The sequence below is a fragment of the Melopsittacus undulatus genome, chromosome 6 (assembly GCF_012275295.1).
Source record: "Melopsittacus undulatus isolate bMelUnd1 chromosome 6, bMelUnd1.mat.Z, whole genome shotgun sequence".
In the NCBI taxonomy this organism is placed as follows: domain Eukaryota; kingdom Metazoa; phylum Chordata; class Aves; order Psittaciformes; family Psittaculidae; genus Melopsittacus; species Melopsittacus undulatus.
Window position 1 is genome coordinate 65,586,650 of NC_047532.1, and position 23,787 is coordinate 65,610,436.

A 23,787-nucleotide genomic window follows, 5' to 3' on the forward strand; every position below is an offset into this window, starting at 1 on the left:
TCCCGGGTTATGTAGTTTCTATTCCTGGCAGAATGGTCAGAGTTTAGAGGCAGCACAGACAGATACATTTCTTCTTGGTGAAGGAAAAAGACTGTCTTCACCTATTTCCAAACCTCCCTGTTTAAATCCTGGTTTCACAGAAGTCGCTATGAATTCTGCCTTTGACCTCAGTGCCACTACTGCTTCATCCATTCATGTGGGAATGCAAAAGGCCAAGGTGTTGTCAACCTAACTTGATGCACTTACTCTACAGTTAAATTGTGTTCCTGTGGCACAGCCTTCATCTGTTGGTTGCTTAACGTCCAGCAACTAAAATCAGGGACATTTCAGACAGTGAGATACTAAAATCAGACATTTCAGAGAGTGAGATACTAAAATCAGAGACATCTTAGACAGTGACACATTAAAATCAGAGACATTTCAGACAGTAAGACAACATCCTTTGTATAGTTAAATGTTTTCCTTACATTGTCTGCTAGACTCTTCTATATGATGCATGCATACAGATACAGGTTGTTCTTTACCTTCATTTTCCAGAGCAGAGCCAGGAGTTAACCATGGTGGGATTGTTTGGGAATGCTTCTTTCAGTACTAGAAGACCACTTCTTTTTCTTTTTCCACAAGGGAGCTGGAATCCTCACCAGCAGAAAGCACAAAGATCTGTTATAACCATAGGACTACAGGCTGCAAAACACAGGATGTCATCAGCTTCCATTGAAATAAGTGCACATGGAGAATGTTCACTGTGTCTCAGCAGCAGATGCTTTAGATTTTGTTTCTACCATACACTGACAGAGCTGTGTGTGAAACATAAAGCGTCTGTACACATAACTTGGTGGCTCAGTGCTACTTCTTGGTCACATCTGGATTTTTTCCCAGCTATTCAGCCATGCATGAGCCGCCACATTTAAATTATGCACTTTGTCATCTGCAAGTCATGCAGAGGTGTGAGAGACACTGGGGTAAAAGCCAAGGGAGTGCAGTGATTAGAAAAATGAGTACAGAGAGAGTAGGCTATAAGGCTAAATATTTCTTCCAAAGAACAGGATGTTTGGGTCTAGTGTAAGGATGAAACTGTACCATTGTGTGTTGGAGACCCAGTGTGGCCACATTTCTCTCTAGACTGATTTTCTGTTATGCTTAAATTAGCCTTAGGGGGAAAAAAACCCAGTAGAAAACCCCAGAAGCTGTCATTATACCTGTACAGTGCAAGCAGCACAATACTTTCCAATATACTACTTTTTCTCTCAAAAGAGCCAACCAAGTGTGAGGGGAAGGACAAGAACCACACTTAGCAGTCTGCTCACTGAGCTGCCCTTGTCATGTGGCTGACTCACAGAGGACTGTGTCACACTTGATTAGAACACTGCATTAGACACCAGCATCCCCCAAATATTAAGGGGCTGTCTGAGGCCTGAGGATGCCCCTACGCATTCAAAGCAGCTTTGTAATTCACTGGTGGAATCATTGATGTTACATGCTGCACATCACTTCTGTGCTTACAGAAGAGATGTACAGCCTAATTAGCATCAGCTCTTAGCAGAAGATGACCAGAAAAGGGCCATCTTCTGCAAAAAGGGAGGTGTCAGGCCTGTGCCAAGGCTGTCCTGGGATTTAAAGTGCAAATGCCACAAGTTAGATCTCACTCTGGTTCTGGCTACTTGCTTGGTAATTGCAGAATTGAGGTAGCTCGTGGGGAAACAAGGCCCTGCTGCCTTTTCAGTCCTGACCTAGTACCCCAGCAGTAAAAGCTGCATGTGGTGTTTAGTGGCATGTGGTGTGTAGTGGCATGTGGCTAACCCAGGACACAGTCCTGCAGGCATGCATGTAGCGGCATGTGGTATGTAGTGGCACGCAGCATGCAGCATGTAGCTACATGTAGCAGTGTATAGTTGCATGTAGCAGCATGTGGCATGGAGTGTGTAGTGGCGTGTGGTGCATAGCAACATGTGGCATGTACTGGTGTGTGGTGTGTAGCAGCATAGCAGCATGTGGCAGTGCATGGCACATGTTGTGTAGTTGTATGTGGCATGTAATTGTGTGTGCCATGTATTTGCATGTGGTGTTTAAAGGCGTGTGGTATGTAGTGGTGTGTGGATTCCCCAAGACACAGTCCCGCAGGCATGCATGCAGTAGGACTGTGGCATGTAGTGGCTTGTGGCATGGACCATGTAGTGCCATGTAGCATGTAGTGGCATGTAGCTTCAGGTAACTGTGTGTAGCAGCATGTAGTGGTGTGTGGCTGTGTGTGTCACATAGCAGCATGTGGCATGTAGTGGCATGTGGCTACCCCAAGACACTGTCCTGCAGGCATGCATGTTGTGGCATGTGGCATATAGCAGCATGTAGTTGCATGTAGCAGTGTGTAGCCCCATGTAGTAGCTCTGTGTCATCAGCCAAAATGAATAAAAAACAGTTTATTATGAACCTTGAGGTACACAGGAGCTGAGGTGGTACAAAAAGTTTATCTTGTTGATAATCCCATCACTTGAAAGCTCAGCTGGTAGGAAGGATGCTCAGCATGGGAGTAACCACGGAGAAAGGCTGGCACCCTTTTGTACGCATGGAGTACAATAAATTGCAGTGTTATGTAGGGATGGACAGCTTTGTCCCATAGAGATTTTGAGGAAGCTTCGAGCTGAACTTTGGGAATACTCTGACCCAAAACCAAATGCCTTTTTCTGAAGTGCTGCCTTTAAAACTTGTGATTTACCATAATCCTGCACCAGGAGCATAAAACAAGTTTCATCATCAACAGTAAATGCAATATCCCAAATCTAATTGTTTGTGGAGGTATTCGTAGATTATAACTAATCATTGATTTAATAAATCAATATTAATTATTTATTAATATTAAATCATATTATATCATTATGTAATCATATAACTATAATAATAATATAAGGAATCATCAATTATGTTTAAAGTCACACTGAAAAGAAATGCATTCATGATATTTTCTGTGTTGCAAAACTTTTCCCTAAGGGTTTGCTTCCTTTTTAAGCACACCCACTCAATTCAATAGAAATATTTTAAGGTAGTTTTAGGTTGTTCCTATGTGAGAATTAACCACTTTCATTTCGTTGGTTTCTCCCTGTGAAACCAGCCTTTCAGGATTACCGTGCACTGAGATTTCTGACATAAACAGGAATTTTATCAGTGATGTATCATCAGCTCTATTTTTGGTCTTACACATAAGCAGAAGTTCTTCCCTGTGAGGGTGCTGAGGCGCTGGCACAGGGTACCCAGAGAAGCTGTGGCTGCCCCATCCCTGGCAGTGTTCAAGGCCAGGTTGGACCCAAGGGCTTGGAGCATCCTGCTCTAGTGTGAGGTGTCCCTGCCCGTGGCAGGGGTTGGAACTGGAGGAGCTTTAGGTTCCTTTCCAACCCAAACCAGGCTGGGGTTATTCTGTGAAAGGTTTTCTATTAGCATTTGGCAAAAGATCAAGAGGTTTGAGGAGTTGCATGATGATATCTGATGTATTTTTAAAGCTAGACTCTAATTGACAGTCACCAAACAATTGAATTAAACTCTGAAATCAATGCTGGAAATAAGGATAACTCAATTTTCCCAAATGGCAACAATAATAGGTTTCAATGACAGCTGGGGTTTGAAACGAATCCAAGTTGAAATTAAATCCTATAGTGTTAAATCTAGGAGAAGAAAGACCCTCATATCACAGCTCTACAACTTATTTCCACAAAGCTTATACAATGGTGAGGTAAAAATCCTTTAGGGAAAAGATCAGTTCCTTACAGCTTTGGGCCAGGTGAAACCTGCATCCAGAAAAGGGACAAGAAGCAGCAGAAGCTCAAGTGCAGAGAGAAAAGCAAAAGGCCTTTCTATGGGTGCCCATCTTAGACTTCTGAAAAGCTTGAATTCCTTCTCTTATAAGCCTTGTGCAGTGAAGAATTAAGTTCAGAACATAAAAACCTGACATTTAGGTCAAGTGAGTCTATAGCAATCCTATGCTTAGCACCATCCCTCAGGAGTCCTCATGATGGCCCAGTGTACAATGCATTCGAGCTTGGGGGTACCCCCAGCCCTGAATAGCAGCCTCTCTGAGGGTGAAGGTACAGCCCTGGTAGAGCTCAGCAGGAGCCATGGATTCTAAACAACAAGAGAAAATGGCAGAATTAGGGACTCTCCCAGCCCAGCACAACAGGACAAGATCCATGGTGGGTGAAAGCTGCAATCACTGTTAGGAGATGGCTAAGAATAAGAATATCTTGTCTCCTCCAGCCCACCACAGCTCTCTTTTTTGGCTCATCCATCTGCTGTGCCTTGTCATTTAGCCCATGAATTCTCTGGCACAAAGACTGGCATTTCTGATATATTTTAACAGCATCTTCCACAATGCCACAGCCTTGCAGTGTGAACACAGTGCTGTCATTAAACAGACCATCCTTCTCCCAAGCACCTGGCTGGTAGTTTTCCCACCAGGGGAAGCTGGGTATTTTTCCCACCAAGCACTGGCATTCATTAGACACCTCTTTGAGTCAACCCTGTCTGTTTACTTGGTTGCTTACAAAGATTCCAGTAAACAAGAGAAACACCAGGAGGCCATTCCCATGCTCCTTGGTGCTATAGAAAGGCTGCAGAAAGACCTAAGGATCTGAGAATTTCCTGGCTAGTAATTATCTATAGCATACAAAAGATCCCAGTAGGGTATCGGGCATTCCTTAACCATTTCTGATATGTGGGCTAGTCATACTACCCTTATTCCTCATCTGACTAATCATGCCTTGGCTTCCTCTGAAAGCTATATATATGGCTTCTCTCTTTTCTACCTATCTTTTATACAGGCAAAATTAATCCACAAAACAATTCCACAGCTTTTATATTTGCATCCAGTCTCAAGGAAAAGAAGTAATTCCAGCCAGCTCACTGAGCAGGGACTTCAATATTCCACTATAATTAGAAGAGAAGCATTTCATTCCCCCATACACACACAGCCTGACAAATGTAGCCCAGGCTAATCACTGTTGTAGCTCATGTTTAAGGAGCTTACTGGAGTTCGCTAGTAGCCACCAGCACAGGCCAGTACACCACCACCACAGGATGTGCCTATGAGTTCATGATAGGAGATAAGGCTTGTAGTGCATTTTAACAAAGCAAAGACAGGTCACAGAACTGCTGCCTATGAAACAGGTTCAGACGTTTGAGTATGTGCAAAGCCCATGGATTTTAAGATGCTGCTCTTGTGGAGATATATATGGGCTCTTTACTCAGTTAAGTACTGGCAGATACAAGAGTTGGATAGACAACTACCAGTGTACAGCTTTAGAGAAAGGGAATTTGCAGCAGCTACTGCTTCCCAGAGAGTTCTGAATTACGTAGGCATCCAATTGCATCTCCTTTCAAGGGAAGATAGGAACTGCAGAGCGTGTGTGTGTTCTTGTTACCTTTCTTTGGTTTGAGCCTCACTGTCTCCATGGTGTCATTTAGACCCCATCAATATCTGATTGCCATCAAGTTGGCTGTCATGCCTGCAGAGAGAAAGTGGGTTTAGTGAAGCTTTGATGATTTGGAAATTCTCCAAGGGGAGGGAGCACCACGAATTATAAATTTAGGGCTCTGCAGAGACCCTGTGGAATAGAAAAGTTAAAAGTCCTACACATTAACTCAAGAGCAAGCAGTTCAATGTTTCCTTCAGAACAGGTTTTGTGCCTGATGGAAGGCAGGAGACGAAAGTCAGTGCCCCAGCTGCTGAGCTATCCAAAGGACAAACTTGTGCTCTTTATTCATCCACCAGTAAAATTTTCCTGCTAAGGCTTGGTCTTCCACTGCCCCAGTTGCAAGACCCTCTGCTGTCATGCCAGACCTACATTCCTGCCTTAGAGTGTGCCATGTGGAGGACTTGCAGATGTCGGAGAAGAGATGGGGCATATGCTGGTACTGGAGACCTCAAGGCTACAAACAACTCACTTAATGGTCACATAAAGAAATGCAGAACTGCAGTCAGCAAAACTGGGCTTAGGGGTAACAAAGAGCACAAAGAACACCATCCAACATGTGTCAACCATGCCACATAAGAGTAAATTGGGATGCAATATGAGGAGAAAGACCAAAAGATAAAGATCAAAGTGTAAAACCACATTAGCAAATGTAAAAATGAACCCAAGTGGTTCCTAGGGTGAGGAAGAATCATCATCATCATAATGCTCCTGACACAGGATCTGAGTTGTGATACACTGGAGTCATAAATAGCTCATCTTATACAGAATAACTACTTGTTACTACTAGATCTAGATACAAAACCCCTGCAGAGCTCTACCATACACAGATACGTGAAAGTAAAACTCATCTGGCAATGCCTGATTTCTAATGTCATAGGGAAAACTCCTGTTACAATTACACCAAATCAAAACAAAGCTGCAGGCAGGTCAAGGCAAGTACAGACGAAACACATTTGGGAAGCTCCAGTCCTGAGTCTGCAAACTCAGTACTGAGTTAGTAGCAATGACAATACTGTATTTAGTGGGCTACAGCTCTACAGGCTCCTCTTTCCATACACTCAAAGCCATGGAAAACTAGTCACAGGGAAGTTGTAACAGAAGCGTTTCCATCCACCCAGGGGTGCTCCAGCAAGTTTGGTGGTTAAGGCATAGCAACTGGGTTTTGGGCAGGACCAGTGACGCTTCCATGCACAGGCTATATCATATGACCAAAAATTTGCTGGCACTGTGGGTCCTGGATAATCTTAATCCTCACAATTAAATCAGGAGCACCCTGGAACTGTGTGAGGAGCAATCACTGCATGGCTGACAGGAGAGGGATGGGCAACCTGAAGAACTGCTACATCCTACTTCTGACCTCCTCTCACAGCCATCTCCTCTTTTAGCAATCTCTTCTTTTTTAGGCTAGGGCAAGGGGTAATGTGTGTCTCTGATTCTTTCAGTTTTCTGCAATATGTGATGCATGTCTGGTAGCTGTTAGCCAGCAGGAAGATTTGTTACATACTTCACCAGTTCAGAGGAGTCCTATGGCTTACTAAAGGATCTTAACTTCCAGTTTAAGAACATAACATGAGAACAAAGAAAAACTTTGCTCTTTTAAGTAAGTAAACCCCAAATAAAACCCTTTCAGCAGCTCTGCTGACTACGGTATTAACTTTCAGATTCCCAGTCAGAGTTTGACCACTGTGGTCAAGCTCTACATTTACAGGTCTAATCTACAAGCTAAACAGGGATCTTTCTCCATTAGACAACCAAGGAAGAAAGTATAAAGACTTATTAGTACATGAAGTGAGGGTGGGGGGATATTATTCTAATTAGGAACAGGAAAATTCCTATTCCATTTTGTAATTAAAACAATACACATTCTACCATCTAATTACATTTGACATTTTCAAGGTGTTGGGAGCTGAAGTCTATAATTACAGAACTACTTCTGCCTCAAGCAGCATACTCCATAAATATTCATGTATTAAATAGCCACTTAGGCTGTTTAGAAGATTTTAGAAATGGTATTTTTTAGAAGCCTCGACTTTTAGAACAAGCATTTTATATCTGTAGTTTTAAAAAGATGGAAAGAAAAACATCCCGTGAGATCTGACATAGTAAATTGTCTGGAAACCTATTCATTAATATTAGCTACAGTTATGTTTCACAGTCCTTTGGACTTATTTCTTTTCTTTTAGCAGAATGGGTAATTACAGTCAGAAATAATATGGGAGTCCTGTAGGGAAGTCAGAAGACAGGAAAATGCAATTCCTGTAATTCCTTGATTTTCTAATTAGCGATAAAATTATAGCTTAGTGCAGTACTTTAAAAAAAGTTATCCACATCTTTTATTTTAGTGTCTCACAATAAAATAGCACTTCATATTTTGCCTATTTTTGATAGTTCAATATTGCCATTTAAAACAGTTGCCTGCTTAAGAATACCATAATCAAAGTAGAGGTGGACGTGTGAGCAATGCAGAGCCTGTTGTTCAAGGAGAGGCTTCCCTTTTCTTGACATTGGAGAAACAGAAGGATACAGAATGAAGATGAAACTTGGAATGCAAGGTGCTCCATGAATCTACCTGCTCTGTGTTTCCATTGTAGAATGAACCATCTACACATCTAGATAAAAGGGCATGATTTCTGAGAATAGCACTTTGCTTATTGTGTCCATTTAGCTCAATGGAACAGGTCTGTGTTCTAAGATGCTTTGCCCCATGGGATCTCTACCGTGGCTAAGTCATTAGGTATGACTTTCAATTACTTAATCAAAGAATCGTTGAAACACAGAATGCTTTGGGTTTGAAAGGACCTGAAGAGCATCCAGCTCCAACCCCTGCCACGGGCAGGGACACCTCACACTAGAGCAGCTTGGTCCAAGCCCCTGTGTCCAACCTGGCCTTGAACACTGCCAGGGATGGGGCAGCCACAGCTTCTCTGGGCACCCTGTGCCAGCGTCTCAGCACCCTCACAGGGAAGAGCTTCTGCCTTAGATCCAACCTGAACTTCCCCTGTTTCAGTTTGAACCCAGCACCCCTTCTCCTATCACTACAGTTCCTGATGAAGAGTCCCTCTCCAGCATCCTTATAGGCCCCCTTCAGACACTGGAAGCTGCTCTGAGGTCTTCCCACAGCTTCTCCAGGTTGAACAGCCCCAATGTTCTCAGCCTGTCTCCATACAGGAGCTGCTCCAGCCCCTCATCATCCTCGTGGCCTCCTCTGGACTTGCTCCAACAGCTCCTTGGCTAGCCCAGCACCCACGGGCAGGTTGGATGGGGCTTGGAGCAATCTGCTTTAGTGTGAGGTGTCCCTGCCTGTGGCAGAGGACTGGAATTGGATAACCTTAAGGCACTTTCCAACCCAAACCATTCTGTGATTCTGTGATCCCTGCACATCTGTAAAATGAATAGAAACAGTCTAGCCTGTGTTGACTAATTTTGCATGCTTGCCTTACAGTCACTCAGGGACTGCAGTCCAGCAGGAAGTGAGGAACAGTGTTATTTAATGCACCCAGCCAAAGAGCTGGAATTCTTCCTGTGATGGACAGGAAGCATGACTCAATTTAGTTACATAGTATATAATTATTCCATATATATGATATGTCAGATTACATCACAGTTATATATTACGTCTTCATACTATACGTATTACATACTGTGTATGTTATGTGCTATGCACAGTCTGTATCTGTAATACTGTATATGAGTGCAGATATCTATATATACATATATATGTACACAAACACAACTTACTGAAGCAAACTTACCTGGTGTTATTTTTGTAATGATCCTAGCACTTAGGGATGCCAATGCACCTTCCCTCCCATTCTACACCATCACAGCCTCTACATGATGTGACATGACAGTGCAATCAACCTGCCCATCGACAAGCAGACAGGCAAAATTCTTCCATTCTCCACCTTATTCTTCCTTAGAATTAAGACATAACTCACCCTCTTCCAATCTGTCCTTCAGGACATCAGAGATAAGATGCTCTTTTCAAACAAAAACTAAGTTACAATAAAAGATGTTTCAGTGACACTTCACTAAAACCCTCCTTTAATCACCCAGAATTACATCTGTATGCACAGAAAGTCTGAATTTAAAAGCCCAAGGTTTGAAAAACTGAAAAAGGCCAGTTACTGCAAGAAACCATTGTCCTTCTGCCATATATAGCAGCTTTTATTCATCATTTATCCAATACAGATATTTATCCAGTTTACCTCTGCTTTTTTATTCCATTGTAGAATGGAATGAATGACACTGATTTTAATCAATCAATTACTTTTGTAAATGACTACTAAACATTGCAAGAATGATATAATCTAAATATGCCTGAAATGATGTTAGGACAATCCCTAGTTCTCATAATGTGAGGTGCTGGATGTAAGAGTTTTCTTCTCAAGAGATGTGATACAGCCTTATCAGATTTTTATGAGTTTTATCTAAATTAGCCTATTTAGTAGTTGCAAGCTTTTGCTTTTTAGCTGCAGCTAACAGCAAGGAGAAGTTAATGTCATAGCCAACTTAGAAAGAATAGGAAGCAGATATGCAGCCACATCATATTATCCATAGGTACCTTCATTGCAGCAGAGTCACAGGGAAGGAATCATTGCATCTCAATGGAGGAGCAGGCAGTTGTTCTTGTGGTGTTCAGTGACGACTCTGGGAAATAACAAACAAAACCTGTTTCTGAGCACTTACAAGTAGGATACACAGTCACACACTGCTGGTAACCTCTGAATGCCCCCATGCTCTGCTCACTTAGAAACCAATGGCTTCAAAATGCCTTTTTGCTACTTCTCTCGAACAGCTTCCTTCCACAGAGGCCTTGTGGTTGAATCTATGCTTTCAGGAGCTGGTGGAATTAATCCCCAGAGGGGCCAGCTTCCCTCTTCATAAATTACTGCAGTAATTGCAAGGAGTAAAATCACTAAAGAGCTGGAGGATAAAAGACTTGTGAACCAGAGTCATTATGGTTCTACACAAACCGCGTCTTGCCCAAGTTAATTGCTTTTTTTGATAGAATTACACACTGAACATGCAAAGGCAGAACACTGTATTAGCATGTATTTAGATTCCAGGGAAGGGTTGGATACAGTATTTCATTACTTTGAAATGTAATGCAAACTGGCTTTGATACAAGCACTGTCATATACATGACAGAGAGCTGCTAAAGCACCAAAAAGGGTGATGATGAACAGCAGCACACTGAAGCCTCACATGGGACACAGCAGTCCTGCTATTCCCTTTTGAAGAAAAAAACCCTAATTAAATGAAATGGAAGTTTGCCTATTTATGTTTCACAGAGGAAAAGGCCAAATTATGTAAGCTGAAGGTGGGACTGGGTGCTTTGACTAGCCTGGTAGACAACAGGGTTATTTGCCATCAGCTGAACCGTATCATATCTGTAGAGAATTCATTATTTAAAGGTGGCAAAATGCATATGACAAGGAGCAGTGAGATGTAGATAGCAAACATCACAGAGATTTATTAACAGGCTATGTTGTCTTTGCAAAAGCATTGCTGTTCCATTTGCAAACAGTAATTTGTTGCTTTCTTGTCTTCCAGTTACCCATATTGGCATCCTCTGTTGTTAGCCTCTATTTCCTTGAACTTACTGATGTCTTCAAGCCAGTTCACACTGGATTTAATTGCTATGACAAGAGTCTGAGTATGCCATACATTGAACCTACACAAGAGTCTGTTCCCTTCCTGATGTTACTTAGTCTGGTTTTTGCTGGACCATCAATTACGGTAAGTTTAAGGTACCAGTGTCACTTATGAAAGATTTTGAACAGAGTTTCAGTTGGCATAAAGAAAATCACAGAATCACAGGATATATAAATACTAGATAAATAATATAAATAAATCATATAAATACATAATCTACATATAAAGAATACAAAATAACTCCTTTGGTTTCAGTTAGGGTGCAGAGTGTCCTCCAGGCTAATTACCTCGGGATTTTCAAATCATCTTTTATTCTTCTATAACAGAACCAGACCTATTCCTTAAGAGTCGCTGTAGCTCTTTCAGTTGGGACTTGATGATGTTAAAGGTCTTTTCCAACCACACTGATCCCTATGATTCTGTGATCCTGATAGTGGGCATTAATGTTAAGAAACATTATTTACAGTTGGGTGAGAATAGCTTGACTCATTCTGGTATGCTATGCAAATACTTGAACTGTTACAGGCAGGGCATCTCCATACTCTGAGATACACCAACAATTCAAGCTTCTGTTGGAAACAGAAGCCTCTCATTTACAGCCACTTGTGCAAGAACTAGCTTTCTTCAGTGAGAAGGTGTATCAATCATGTCATGAAATCTCCAAAATAGCACTGGGGCTCCTCTAAACTCAGAGTTAGTCATTAAAAGCTGACAAAAGGAAGCTGGTTAAAACACTCACCCAAAGGGAGAAGATGATTTCAGCAGAACACAAATGTCTGATATTATACTGATAATATGAGCAGTTTGGTCACTGTTTTACAGCAAAACAACATATAAATTGTCTGATAGAGGTGAGTATTGTCCCTGCTGGAATTGCTGCGTCAAATGAAATCTGAAGGCTTTACCTCTCTGTATATACAGGAGGGAATTCATTGTGTGTGATTTTAGGCAGCTCAGGTAGGAGCCTTATACTTACAGCACTCTGGTTTGGCAAATGGAGAGAGAAATTCACCTGAAGTGGGTGATTCCAAGTACCTGAAAAGCTAAATCAACCTTCTGAAAGGGTCTCCTCTCCCCGGAAAACAGTGACTGTGCATCTTGGGTAGACACTTCTTTAAGGCCAGCTGCAGATGCATCTCCTCTGCCAGCTCCTCTAAATTCCCTTAAATCCAAACAGTTTCATTGTTTTCTAATACCAGCCAACTTGCAAATATAAAACCTATAAAATGTAAATGCCCATATAAAAACCATTATGTGCCATTCCCTTCCTGCCTTCCAGGATGATTTTGGTTTATTTGTCCTTCTTTTCTAACCACGCTCTTCTTGCTCTGATCTTTGGTTGCTATAAAACCATTTTGGAGGGATTTTGCACAACCATCAGACTAAAAGTTGTATTCATTTGGGAACTGGGAGCTAAGACTCTCAGTGGTCCTGGTGCAGATACTTGCAGCAAACATCAGAAACTCTGATAAAATCAGCACTTGCTGGTACTGCAGTATGCTAGGTTTCTTCAGTCTAGATAGTGTTTCTGATAACAACAAAGTGGACTTTCCCATAACAGCCATAAAAGTAATCTACATGGGCTCACTAGCCACAATAGAGAGGTAAAAGCTGATTTTTACTTCAGAAAGTTTATTTCAAGTCTAGGTAATATCAGAAACCTTCAACTGAGATAAAAGATGTTCAATTCATTACAGAGTATTCATTAAGGGCTTTGATCACAGAAGAATTATTTGAGTGTTGCATGAAATTATGCAATAGGAAATGTTGCTCTTGCTTCAGTCATCCTTCTAGCAGCAGTACAGACAACTAAGCCCAACCATGCCCACACTGGAGCATGCCTACCAAATGTAAGATCAGTAAATAAAGTAAATTCTGAAGCTTCAAAGTATGACTGCTTAAAAGCTGCAAGCCTTAGGAAGGTCTAGATCATTTTTATTAGTGTAAGCAGAAAGGTAATGCTTGTATTAGATGGAGAATGGTCTCTGGTTGTACGATATACACAACTTCCTTCTATTATTAAAGACACTGAAGATGGTGTAGAACATCAGCTCTTTATCTGAAATAAGACATTACATGAGGGGTTGTCCAATTATTCCCTTTTTCTTTGGAAAAATAGGCCAATAAAGCTCAATTGTGCCATTGTCATCTTGCAGAGTTTAGCATTTTATGATTTAATTTGCATTAAAATTTCAATGAATTACTTTATAAAATCTGTAAAAACCTAGAAAAGAAAGCATGAGCTGTATGAGGAATTGAGGATCTCCAGTAACATCTCCTATGGAGCCAGGCTGAGAGAGTTGGGCTGGGTCAGCCTGGAGAAGGGAAGGCTCCTTAATGGAAGACCTTAGAGCAGCTCCAGTGCTTTAAGGGGCTCCAGGAAACCTGGAGAGGGGCTTTGGACAAGGGTCTGTAGGACAGGACAAGGGGAATGGCTTTAACCTGCCAGAGGGGAGACTGAAATGAGCTCTTAGGCAGAGGTTCTTCCATGTGAGGGAAAGAACACAAGCAAATTCCAGTCTCAATCCCTCCTTAAAACCTTATATAAATACTAGCATAGGACTTAACTGCTCTTCTATATTATTGTTGTTTCTATACTCAGTTTCATACGATACTGGAGAACATCCTAAATCTGTCAAATCTATAGTAAAATTTCTTCACCACAAACCTAGCACATTGTAATTTCTTTTCCCAAGCTATTAATACAGAGGGTCTGTATTTGGGTTTGGGGCTTTATGGCTTGTGGGTTTTCCCTTTGTTTTTTTTTTTTGCTCATTGTCAGTGAGCTACAAGTGCTTTTAACCAGACCTGTTACGAAGCCCTGAAGTGCTACAGAAAATTACTACTATCTGTAGTATTTTTGCATGTTTTACAGCATGTGGCATATATGAATTTTTCTCTATGCATTCATAAACCACAGGAGAATTCAGTGCAGAACAACTGGATTTGTGTGAAATTACTAACATGGATATTTTATACCTGTCACAGACATAGTGAATTGCAATGTAATTTCTCCTGGCCTCAGAGGGCTCTGAATTTGACCCTCTGCCATACTTTCTCTCTAGTTATTCATTGCAAAATTATAGGACCAGTTGTTTAATTGTATCACTGTAGGTTCAAAACCTTAGCAGCGACTGACTGAAAACCTACTTGGTAATGTGCTTTCTAACAGAGATCACCAGGAAATTAGATCACATTGATTTGGGAAATCAATTTTCAAGGAGAGACATTCACTGCTCGCAGTTTCAGTCCTGCTGCCTCTTCTGCTGTGGGAGTTGGTTTCCTTGGCAATACCAGCCTCCAAATTTTTCTTGACATAGGCCTTGCTGTTTCCCAATTTTATCCTCTATCACACCAGCTAATCCATCTCTCTGGTGTTTTAACCTGTGCCCGACAGTCCCTAGAGCTTGCCTAAAAACTACTAGAGTTCCTCTGAGGTTTAAGGTTGAAATACTACTGATTTCTCTGGGAAATTTCAGCTGTAAAGTGATCAAATGGAGACAGGTAATAGTGACCATGGTTCTCATTTAATTAAAATGCCTTAAATAACTCTTACCACTGACTTTTCCATGTAATGAGACAACCTTCACTACTGCTGCTTTTCTGGCAAAGAAGTAACATTCCAATTTAGCAAACCTTTAGCTAAGAAAGAGTTAGACTAAGCTTGGCCACTGTATCTCCCTTCTCCTAGCATGAGGGGTCTTAGCACACGCAAAGCATCATTCAGATGCTTTACATTGCATTGTAAGTTTTGTGCACTGCAAGGATTAGATTTTAGTGCATCTGTGGCTGGCCAGAGTGAATCTCCTCTTAGTGATGAGGACTACCTCATTAATTTTAGTATATCAACCCAGCCCTTATTCTGAACTCTGCACAAGGCCTGTACAGATTTCCAAGTTGCTGCACTATAGGAAGCCCGTCAAACCTGAGACTGAACATGTATAAATGGCTCTGGATTTTCCAGCAAGTAACACCATTTGTCATTTATATTCTTCTCTTTATAAACCTTTTTCTAGGGCTTCAGACATAATCTCTTTTGCTTGATGTGTTCAGAGGGCCTGTAAGGACAGAACTTTTTCTGCTGCTGTGCATCTGGTTAAAAACCAAGCCAAATTAAACAAATACAGAAGAGCAGAGTGCCACATAATTAGAAGCTGCTAGGGACTGCTAGGCTCAAGGCCAAGCCTGAGTGCTAAAACCACCTCAGGAGCACTGGGTTATTGCAGTGGCTTTGGATTATTTTAGAGGCAAGATTCATTTTGTAGAAGCATCACATTTAGGCTGTAGATCAGACCCCTGATCCCACTGAGCGCTCTATATTGTGTGCCACTTGCATTTCAGTTCAGTGCCACTTCCTTGCCTGCCCTCACACAGGCTAAGCTGCATGATTACTGAACACCTACATATTGATACAAACCTTCCAAAGCAGAGTACCTGCCCATGGGTGACACTGGTTGTGGGATAGTTACATTTCAGCCTTTAAATTCAACCAGTGTCTTCTGAGTAACTGCTGCATTTAATTTAATGGCTCCTTTGTTATTGCAGATAATGATAGGAGAAGGAATACTCTACTGTTGCCTGTCCAAACGAAGAAATGGGATTGGAACGGAGGCCAATATTAATGCAGGAGGATGCAACTTCAATTCTTTTCTCAGAAGAGCTGTCAGATTTGTTGGTGGGTTTCAAATGTTAGTCACAAAGAAGAGTGTTCCACATACATTCAGTTATCACCATGCAGGTTTCCTTCTCTGAAGCAGCCTTTCAGAGCAGTGCAGGGCTGTCATTTGCATAGATCTTCCTCTGCCACAACATGCAAGAAGAAACTCAAACGCAGCCCCATCCATCCTCAGGAATGCAGCATCTACACTCTCTGTTTTCCCTTTCCTCTCATGTCACTGTTTCTAAAAGAATAATTTGCTTTTCCTGCTCTGCCCACATTGAGCTGGCTCCCATTTCAGTGGCTGTATAGTTTCCCCTGCCTGTCTTCAGTGCATCATAAGGATTTAACCCACCTGACACAGTATTCAGACAGTAAAACTGCGTTAGAAGCTCTCAGTAGAATTGACGTTCTTACACTGGGATGTGTTTATCTACCTCTTGAAAAAAGGTTAGGATCTGGTAACCTAATGCTAGAGAGAAACATGTTGAATTGGTTTGGTTTATTGTAATTGTCAGTTATGAAAACTGGACTTTGTTCCCATTCTTACAGCTAATTTCTTCTACCAATGAGTAGCTGAAGGAAAGATTTTCTGTTCCAGGAACCTTGCACTAGGGAGGGCAGCCTAGGCAAAGGCAATGTGCAGGACAGCAAGCTGAAAACCCTCTAAGAGGACTATACACTAAGTATATGTTGTCTAGCAAGCAGGGACATAACGACAGCAGAGGTTATACTATGACCACTAAAGCATCCTCTTAAGATTAGCAGTGAGGAAGTGAGCAGAGGGGTTGGTATGTCACAACATCAGAAAGGGCAACTGTAAAGATACCTCATGCTCTCTGCTTCTCCTCCTGTATGGCATCCAATTCCATCACCAAAATAAACAAGCTCAAAGATGCATGAATTTCATTCTTGATTCATACTTGGAATTTGCAGTTTCTTTCATATTCTAATGACTTTCACATTCTTTCCATTTTAAGATGAAAAATATATTTATTTATATGGACACCAGTAGGGAATTTGTGTTAATGTTTAGGGGAAAAGCAGTTGAAAATGCTCAGTAAAATAACTGCATTTACAAACTCTGAATTTGGAATTATTAACCAGACAGAAACACTGATCAGTTACCAAAACAACTTTGATATTTGGACTCATGACAAGAATTTGCTACTCAAGAAACATCAGAAGTATGAAGGTGGCCAAAATTATTGCCAGCTAATGAGTACCTGGTGGTAAAGAAAGAATAGGTCCTCACAGAAGCGATCTAATGGGCAGGTCTCCATGCTATTAAAAGTCTGTATCCCACTGGGCCAAGCTCAGGATGAGCATATGTGCTCTCCTCAAACAGCTGGCTGACCTGTAGGCAGTTCAGAAAGCTGCTCTCCAAACCAAAGAAGCTCCAGTGTAGTTGTCTTTCATGGAAAGATCTTGGAGGACATCGAGCCATCAAAATGTTAGCTATTAACAGGAAGAAAACAAGCGTAAATAATCTTTTTTAACACTGAAGAATTCAACTTTGCAATAAGGTTTCTTAAAACAGCCCATCATCATCTTCAGTTCAACTCTCTCAAGTCCAACTGCACAGGCCACTAGAATTCCATTTAATGTAATTTGTCACAATGCATTGATCTAATTTCTATATATAATGAAGTTAAGAAACTCTACTGATTTCTTTCCTAGGTGTTCATGTGTTTGGTCTTTGTTCTACTGCTCTTGTTACTGACATTATACAGCTATCAACAGGATATCAGGCACCATATTTCTTGACTGTTTGCAAGCCTAACTATACATCCTTAAATGTATCCTGCTCAGAGAATTCCTATGTTGTGGAAGATATTTGCTCAGGAGCTGATCTCAGTATTATCAACGCTGGAAGGTTGGTTCTCTCTTTCCTTGTGTACATTTTTAAGTATTAATTTTGTTATTTTCTGCCCCAGTTTCAAGATTTAGTTTGTTTCTGGCTAAAACTGCTATGATTTCTTTCAGGTTTTTACTAACAAAGGTGAGAACAGAAGTGTCTGTTTAGCAATGTGCCATTTTCTCTATAAAAAGTATTATGCCAACAGTGGGCTTTGAAAGACTATGGCAGATTCCAAAGCACAGGCATTAGTAACTATTTTCCCTCCTTCAAAGGAGACAATTTCCCATACAGTTATTAATATCTATAGCTTCTGTGGCTTCTCCCAGCAGGATGTGAGTAAGTTCCCCATAGCAGGCAGTGGCAGAAGCCACCCAGTACTTTATCAGAGACCTGTGTCTGACATCCATTACTGTGCTGGCTTTTTGGCCTTAGTTTGTGAGGCTTTGTTTTGAGCTGTGTTGGAGGAGCTTATTTGTTTTCTGTTTCTCTACTTGATAAAGTTTTTTATATTGACAGCATTGAAAGAATCCCTTTATTAGGCCCCAACAGCACAAATCTGTGTGCTTCCAAACACATGCCTTTTCTTTCGTGGTATTTGAACTGGTGGTGTAACCTTGATCTTTAGCCTCCTTACTTAGATACCAGCAGAGAAATTAGTATTCTTTAGAACAGCAGGTTTTGGCCATGCCTATCAGTGAAGCTGAGCTAGAAACCAGACTATATGTCTTATTTTAAGCAAGCTTGATGTGATAAAATAGTGCTAATTCAACTACTGATGACTGATGGTCATAAATTTAAGCAGGAATCTGAAGGTGTATGTCAGTAAGTTGCACTGTTCCAAAGTATCTGCTACTTGTTAGTTAAAGGACTTTATTAGTATGAAGTGTCCTAAATATAAGCACTACAGTACTGGGAAATAATGAAACTTCACTGACTGCAAGAGTTCTCTTCCATCTCTTTCTGCACCAAGATAACCTTTATTGCCTGTTAGTCATGGAATGTTAGAATGCTTTTGCAGTCCTTCAAAATCTCAGTGCTTTTTAAAACCTCATATTCTAAAAACAAGTTACAGAATAATTATAGAGTGTTTGAAATGATGACAACTTCTGTCTCTGACTTAGCTGCATCGTTGCTCTGTCTACCTGATTCATAGACACGAAGTTGTTTTACTTCTGGCACACCTACTTCACTAAAGCTTTTTACTCCTTTCTTGTTCTGTATGCAGCCCCAAATCCTTTCTTTTAACTTCATGCCTCACTGCATTACCTTTTTGTCACATGGATATTAGTTAAATTTTCTGTCCATGTATAAAGCCACCTCTCCCCCCGTTTGTTTTCTTTTCTTCTTATTTCAGTGGTCGACACACTTGGGTATCATGAAATCATTCACTTTGTGTCTTCCAGCAATGCTTTGTTTCAGACCCTTAATTATTTGTTGCATTTGGTTTTAAATATATCTAGTGGGCTAAGAATAATGAGCACTGATTAATTTGCCGTATCTTTTCAGTGGCTGTATGAGGGCATGACCCAGAGCTTGAATAGACGGTTGTATTGGCCGTAATGATTGGGTGACAGTAATTCTGGTGAAAGGCATCACCAGAATTGCTTTATCAGCCTTCACCTCACTGTCTGTTTTCCCATGACCAATTGCTGTTACTGGGATGCTGCCATGGAAGCCCGATGCTCACAAGCAGTGTCTTGCACCTATGTGGTATCCCAGGGAAATCAGTGGAGCTTTACATGTGAGCAGGCAGAAAAACTTGAATGATTCTATCTCCTTCATTTCATCACCTCCGATATGATGCTACTGCTCTGAACTGACTGCCTGTAGCTGTGATAAAAATGCTGATCACTCCTAAGTTTAAATAGCATCACTTCCAAAACCCAGCAAAATCAGTTGTAAAATATTAAGACTCAACAACCTTTTTTTGTGTGTTTCTATTTCTATATGAAGATGACTATATATTGGTATCTCAAATTTATTCCCATCATAGAGGATACTTTTGGTGATCTATAATATTCTGGCACCACACTCTGTTTCTCCTTACTTCAATTCTATTGCATTTTGCCTTATTAAATTGTTGCTTTCTTATGCCTGTCTCAACTCTACCAAAGCACTCAGCACTTGCTACTGATTCAATACTTCCCTCAGTCACCTACTATAGGAGTTATGGTATAACTTCCCCAGCCCAGGGGGTTAACTTACTTCAGTGGTTTCAGCCTGTAAGGAACTGAGGTTGCTAATGGCCTCCACTCTTCAGTTGTACTCCCCAAAACCTTGTCTCCAGAAATTTACCTCTAGACTCCCCAGTGGAAATTACAGAGAAGAACATAATTATCCAGCTGATGATATAAAACCATTTTCTGCAGCCTCCCAAATATCCAGGAGCCTCCTTTGTCCATCTTTTACTTCTTTACCTTCAAAAAGCCTTTTCAGATTTCCAGCGAGTTCCCCTGATGATTCCCTATCATTTTGGATGTTCTCACTCTGTATGACTCTCAGCATGACTCTTTCTCATTGTCGCTCCCCCTCTGCACATCCTCCTGCATGATGATTTAGTGATACACTGTCACCCGAGTCCAGGACATGTTTTCTTTGAGACCTTTGTTCACCTTTTTAATACAGAGCTGTGCAAAAATGCTACATATTTTTGGCTTGAACTATTTTCATTTTAATGAAAAGATAACAAATAGAGGAACAAAAGCAGTGGCACCATTACACAGAGTGCATTTAGCCTGCAACATGCTGTGCTTGCCCTGAAAGCATGCGAATAGAAAAGAGAATAGAAATTGACTGTAGCATAGCGACACTCCTTTATATACTCTAAAAATGCCTCCAAATGAAGGGTAAGTTCTGAGTGGTACTAAAGAATCAAATCTACACATTAGCTCCACAGAGACTGCAAGTAGATCTATGATTCCACTAAAACCTGGGCAGGGTAAAGGAGGTGATTACCCATTACAAACATTCCCATTTTGTTCATGTCTTTTTCCTCCTGTCCTCCAGCCTGAACTTGTTCCCCAGTGATACAATTGGTGAAAGGCTTGTTCAGTGGAAGGAGGAAGAAAAAAAAGGGGGAAAGAAACAGAGGAGAAGAAGGAAAGAAAAAAGAATTTAGGTTCAAATGTCTTTAGAAACAGAAAAGGGATCGTGCTGATTTCATCTTGGCCAGAGCCATGAACCTGCTGCAGCCACAGGCTTCAATTCAGGTCACAGATAAACATTCAGTTACATGCACACATTGAATTGCCAATGAATTATTACAAACAGATAAAGCCAAATGCATAGGAAAGAAACTCAGAAAGAGGACTGCTGCTTGGCAGAGAAATGTCTCTGTCTACAGGTGAAGTGCTGTATTCCAGCCTTTGCTATCTTATTCCGGCTCACTCAGGGGCTGCCAGGAACATGGCTGGACATGGAGCCCAGTTGGGCTGGGAAGACCAGTAAGTGTTTCAAGTATTAACCCAAGCTGAGCTTTCTCAGGTGAAAGTGGACGCAAGACAGACATACCCTTCTTCACCAAAACAGCTAGCACATGACGTGTCCATGCCCTTTGAAGGACATAAATGCACAGGTATAAACTGCTGTACATTTTCACTGCATCTTACTCCCTTCTAGACTTAAGAGGTCATAAAAGCATTTTGGGGATTCTGCAAGCTGTGTACTAGGTAGAATAGGTGTTACTGAATCCAATCCCAGCCAAGCTTTTCCCTTTGCTCTGTAAAGGGAGCAATACTCCTTAATGTTCCCACCACTGACAGAATGGGTCTATGAGAAGCATGTTGAAATGATAGAGAGCCTCATGGAATGGTTCCATGTAGATGCTACTTGCACGGAATCTCCTTTTCTTTTACAGAGAAGTAGAAGCTAAGCTGTCACTTCTCATTTCCACACCTGTTGTTTCTGACTCGAGACCCAGGCCACATCATTCAAGTCCTCAGGTTTTCCATGGGAGCCCTGAGCCTACTGCCTTACACAGTGTGGACATGTTTTCATTTACTAACTTGGTCTGGGCTTCAAGAAGGGGCCTGGTAACTCCTAAAATGCCCTCTCCATGTTCCTGTGCTCCATTCCCTCCATTAATGTCAGAAAGTATTTTCAGAAATTAACAAAAATAAGCCAGAAAATGCAGAAATAGAGATGTCATTTGCCTCTCCCTGAGCAGAATGTCCCACCGTTGCTAGAGCAACAAAGCAGAGGCACAAAGATGATAAATTCTGTTGCTGAAGTTAGGGCCTGACTATTGAAGCGTACGAATTCTTACTTTGAAAAGAGTCAAAGTGAAGTCACTGAGAAAATAATCATTAGATCAACATAAGGAGTACATGCAGCTGTTGGAGCAAGTCCAGAGGAGGCCACAAGGCTGTGCAGGGGCTGGGGCAGCTCACATATGGAGACAAGCTGAGAACATTGGGGGTGTTCAGCCTGGAGAAGAGAAGCTGTGGGGAGACCTCAGAGCAGCTTCCAGTGTCTGAAGGGGCTACAAGGATGCTGGAGAGGGACTCTTCATCACCTGATGTAGTGACAGGACAAGTGGTGATGGGTTCAAACTGAAAGAGGTGAAGTTCAGGTTAGATCTAAGGCAGAAGCTCTTCCCTGTGAGGGTGCTGAGGAGCTGGCACAGGGTGCCCAGAGAAGCTGTGGCTGCCCCATCCCTGGCAGTGCTCAAGGCCAGGTCGGACACAGGGGCTTGGAGCAAGCTGCTCTAGTGTGAGGTGTCCCTGCCCGTGGCAGGGGTTGGAACCGGATGAGCTTTAAGGTCCTTTCCTATACCAACCATTCTATGAATATATGATCAAGGTTCATGCATTCATGCTCACTGAAAAGTTACTATTGGAACATAGGTAGTGAAAGAAATGTATAAATATTTCTCTCAATCAAGCATTCAGTCTTTAGCTCATTCCCACTGTTCTTTCAAGATACTTTTCTTAATACGCAAAAATAATTTCATGCTAAATGTTTACTTCAAAACAAAGGCATTTCATGAACATTGGTCCTTTCTGTGGATTACAGAAGTTAGAAATTAAGTGTTGCTTAGGAAGTATAAACTGAAAATGACTGTACCATAAAGTGCTTTTTTTCATGTGAACACTAGCACAGTGTATTTGAACTGAGAAGCATAATTTGAGTGTCCTTCCTTGGCAGAAAGTCATTCCCTTCTCAACATGCCACCCTGGCAGCCTTTGCAGCGGTGTACATTTCGGTGAGTAACCAACTCTGTTCATTTGCATCTATACAAGACGAAAGTCAGAAAGTCATTTGCTGTGTATTGTAAAGTGATGTGTTTCCTCAGTATCTTGCATGGATGTAAGTTTTCATCCTCCCAGTTTGAAAGCAAAATAGAACTGCCGACAGTTAAACTAAACACAGCTCTATTAAGAATACAGAAAAGATTCAATTGCTTCACAGCCTTTGCTAAGAAGCAATAATTTAATGTTAAATTATAGCTGATTATTCAACTCATTCACATGTAAAATGCAGTGTTTATCCATTGTATGGGGTGATGTTTTAACTTACCATTCAAATTAACCATGATGTGTTCTGCCTTTTCTCTGTTGCTGTCTTCCCTTGACCGGCTGCTTTTCAGCTTGAGGCTTTAAGGAACAATCACTGATGTGATGTAGTTTCATTTGACCTCCATAGATTTGCAGCATGGATGAACTAGCACAATCGCTCCCAGAGGCCTCCAAGGTGCTACTGCAAAGCAAACAAATAATCCCCATCAGTAACTAGCAGGGAACTGTCGGACATGCCACAGCAATCACAGCTGATTTTCCACATCTGATCAGTGACATTTTTACAGTGTAGGCTATAATGCTTGTATGAGTGACCACAAGTTATTCCATCACTCATCCTGTAAAAACCACAAGGAAACAACAATAACAACCACTTAACCTGGATAATGGAATTGTGCATTAACTGGGAGCTTCCCAGTGTATTTTCCGCCAATGGGAAGGCGAGAACTTGGAATAACACTGATGAACCACCTCCACTTAATCTGTGTGACCTCCCTGACACCATGGCCCCCAGTTGAGCAATAGCTTCCTAAAGCATCTGGCGGTAGCTGCTGTGAGAACAGGTTATTGCTTTCATCTGGTGTGACATCTGGCTTCTGCATTTCAGAAGCAGTGGCTCCTCAGTCACATTCACAG

The 23,787-nt window shown here is 41.4% G+C and overlaps 1 protein-coding gene and 1 long non-coding RNA gene across 2 annotated transcripts in view; one reads left to right on the top strand and one right to left on the bottom strand.

Annotated features, from left to right (window-relative positions):
• PLPPR4 (phospholipid phosphatase related 4) overlaps positions 1–23,787 on the top strand; it is a 33,739-nt gene that overhangs the window by 3,938 nt on the left and 6,014 nt on the right. Inside the window, exons 2-5 of the mRNA XM_005153970.4 lie at positions 11,016–11,201; positions 15,663–15,792; positions 17,455–17,650; positions 22,781–22,838. Coding sequence (XP_005154027.2) covers positions 11,016–11,201; positions 15,663–15,792; positions 17,455–17,650; positions 22,781–22,838 — 570 coding nt within the window. The remainder of the gene's footprint in view (positions 1–11,015; positions 11,202–15,662; positions 15,793–17,454; positions 17,651–22,780; positions 22,839–23,787) is intronic.
• Positions 288–23,322, bottom strand: LOC115947276 (uncharacterized). The gene is made up of 3 exons (XR_004081219.1): positions 23,153–23,322; positions 10,024–10,109; positions 288–684 (listed from the first exon to the last, which is right to left on the bottom strand). It is a non-coding gene; the product is annotated as an uncharacterized lncRNA (long non-coding RNA).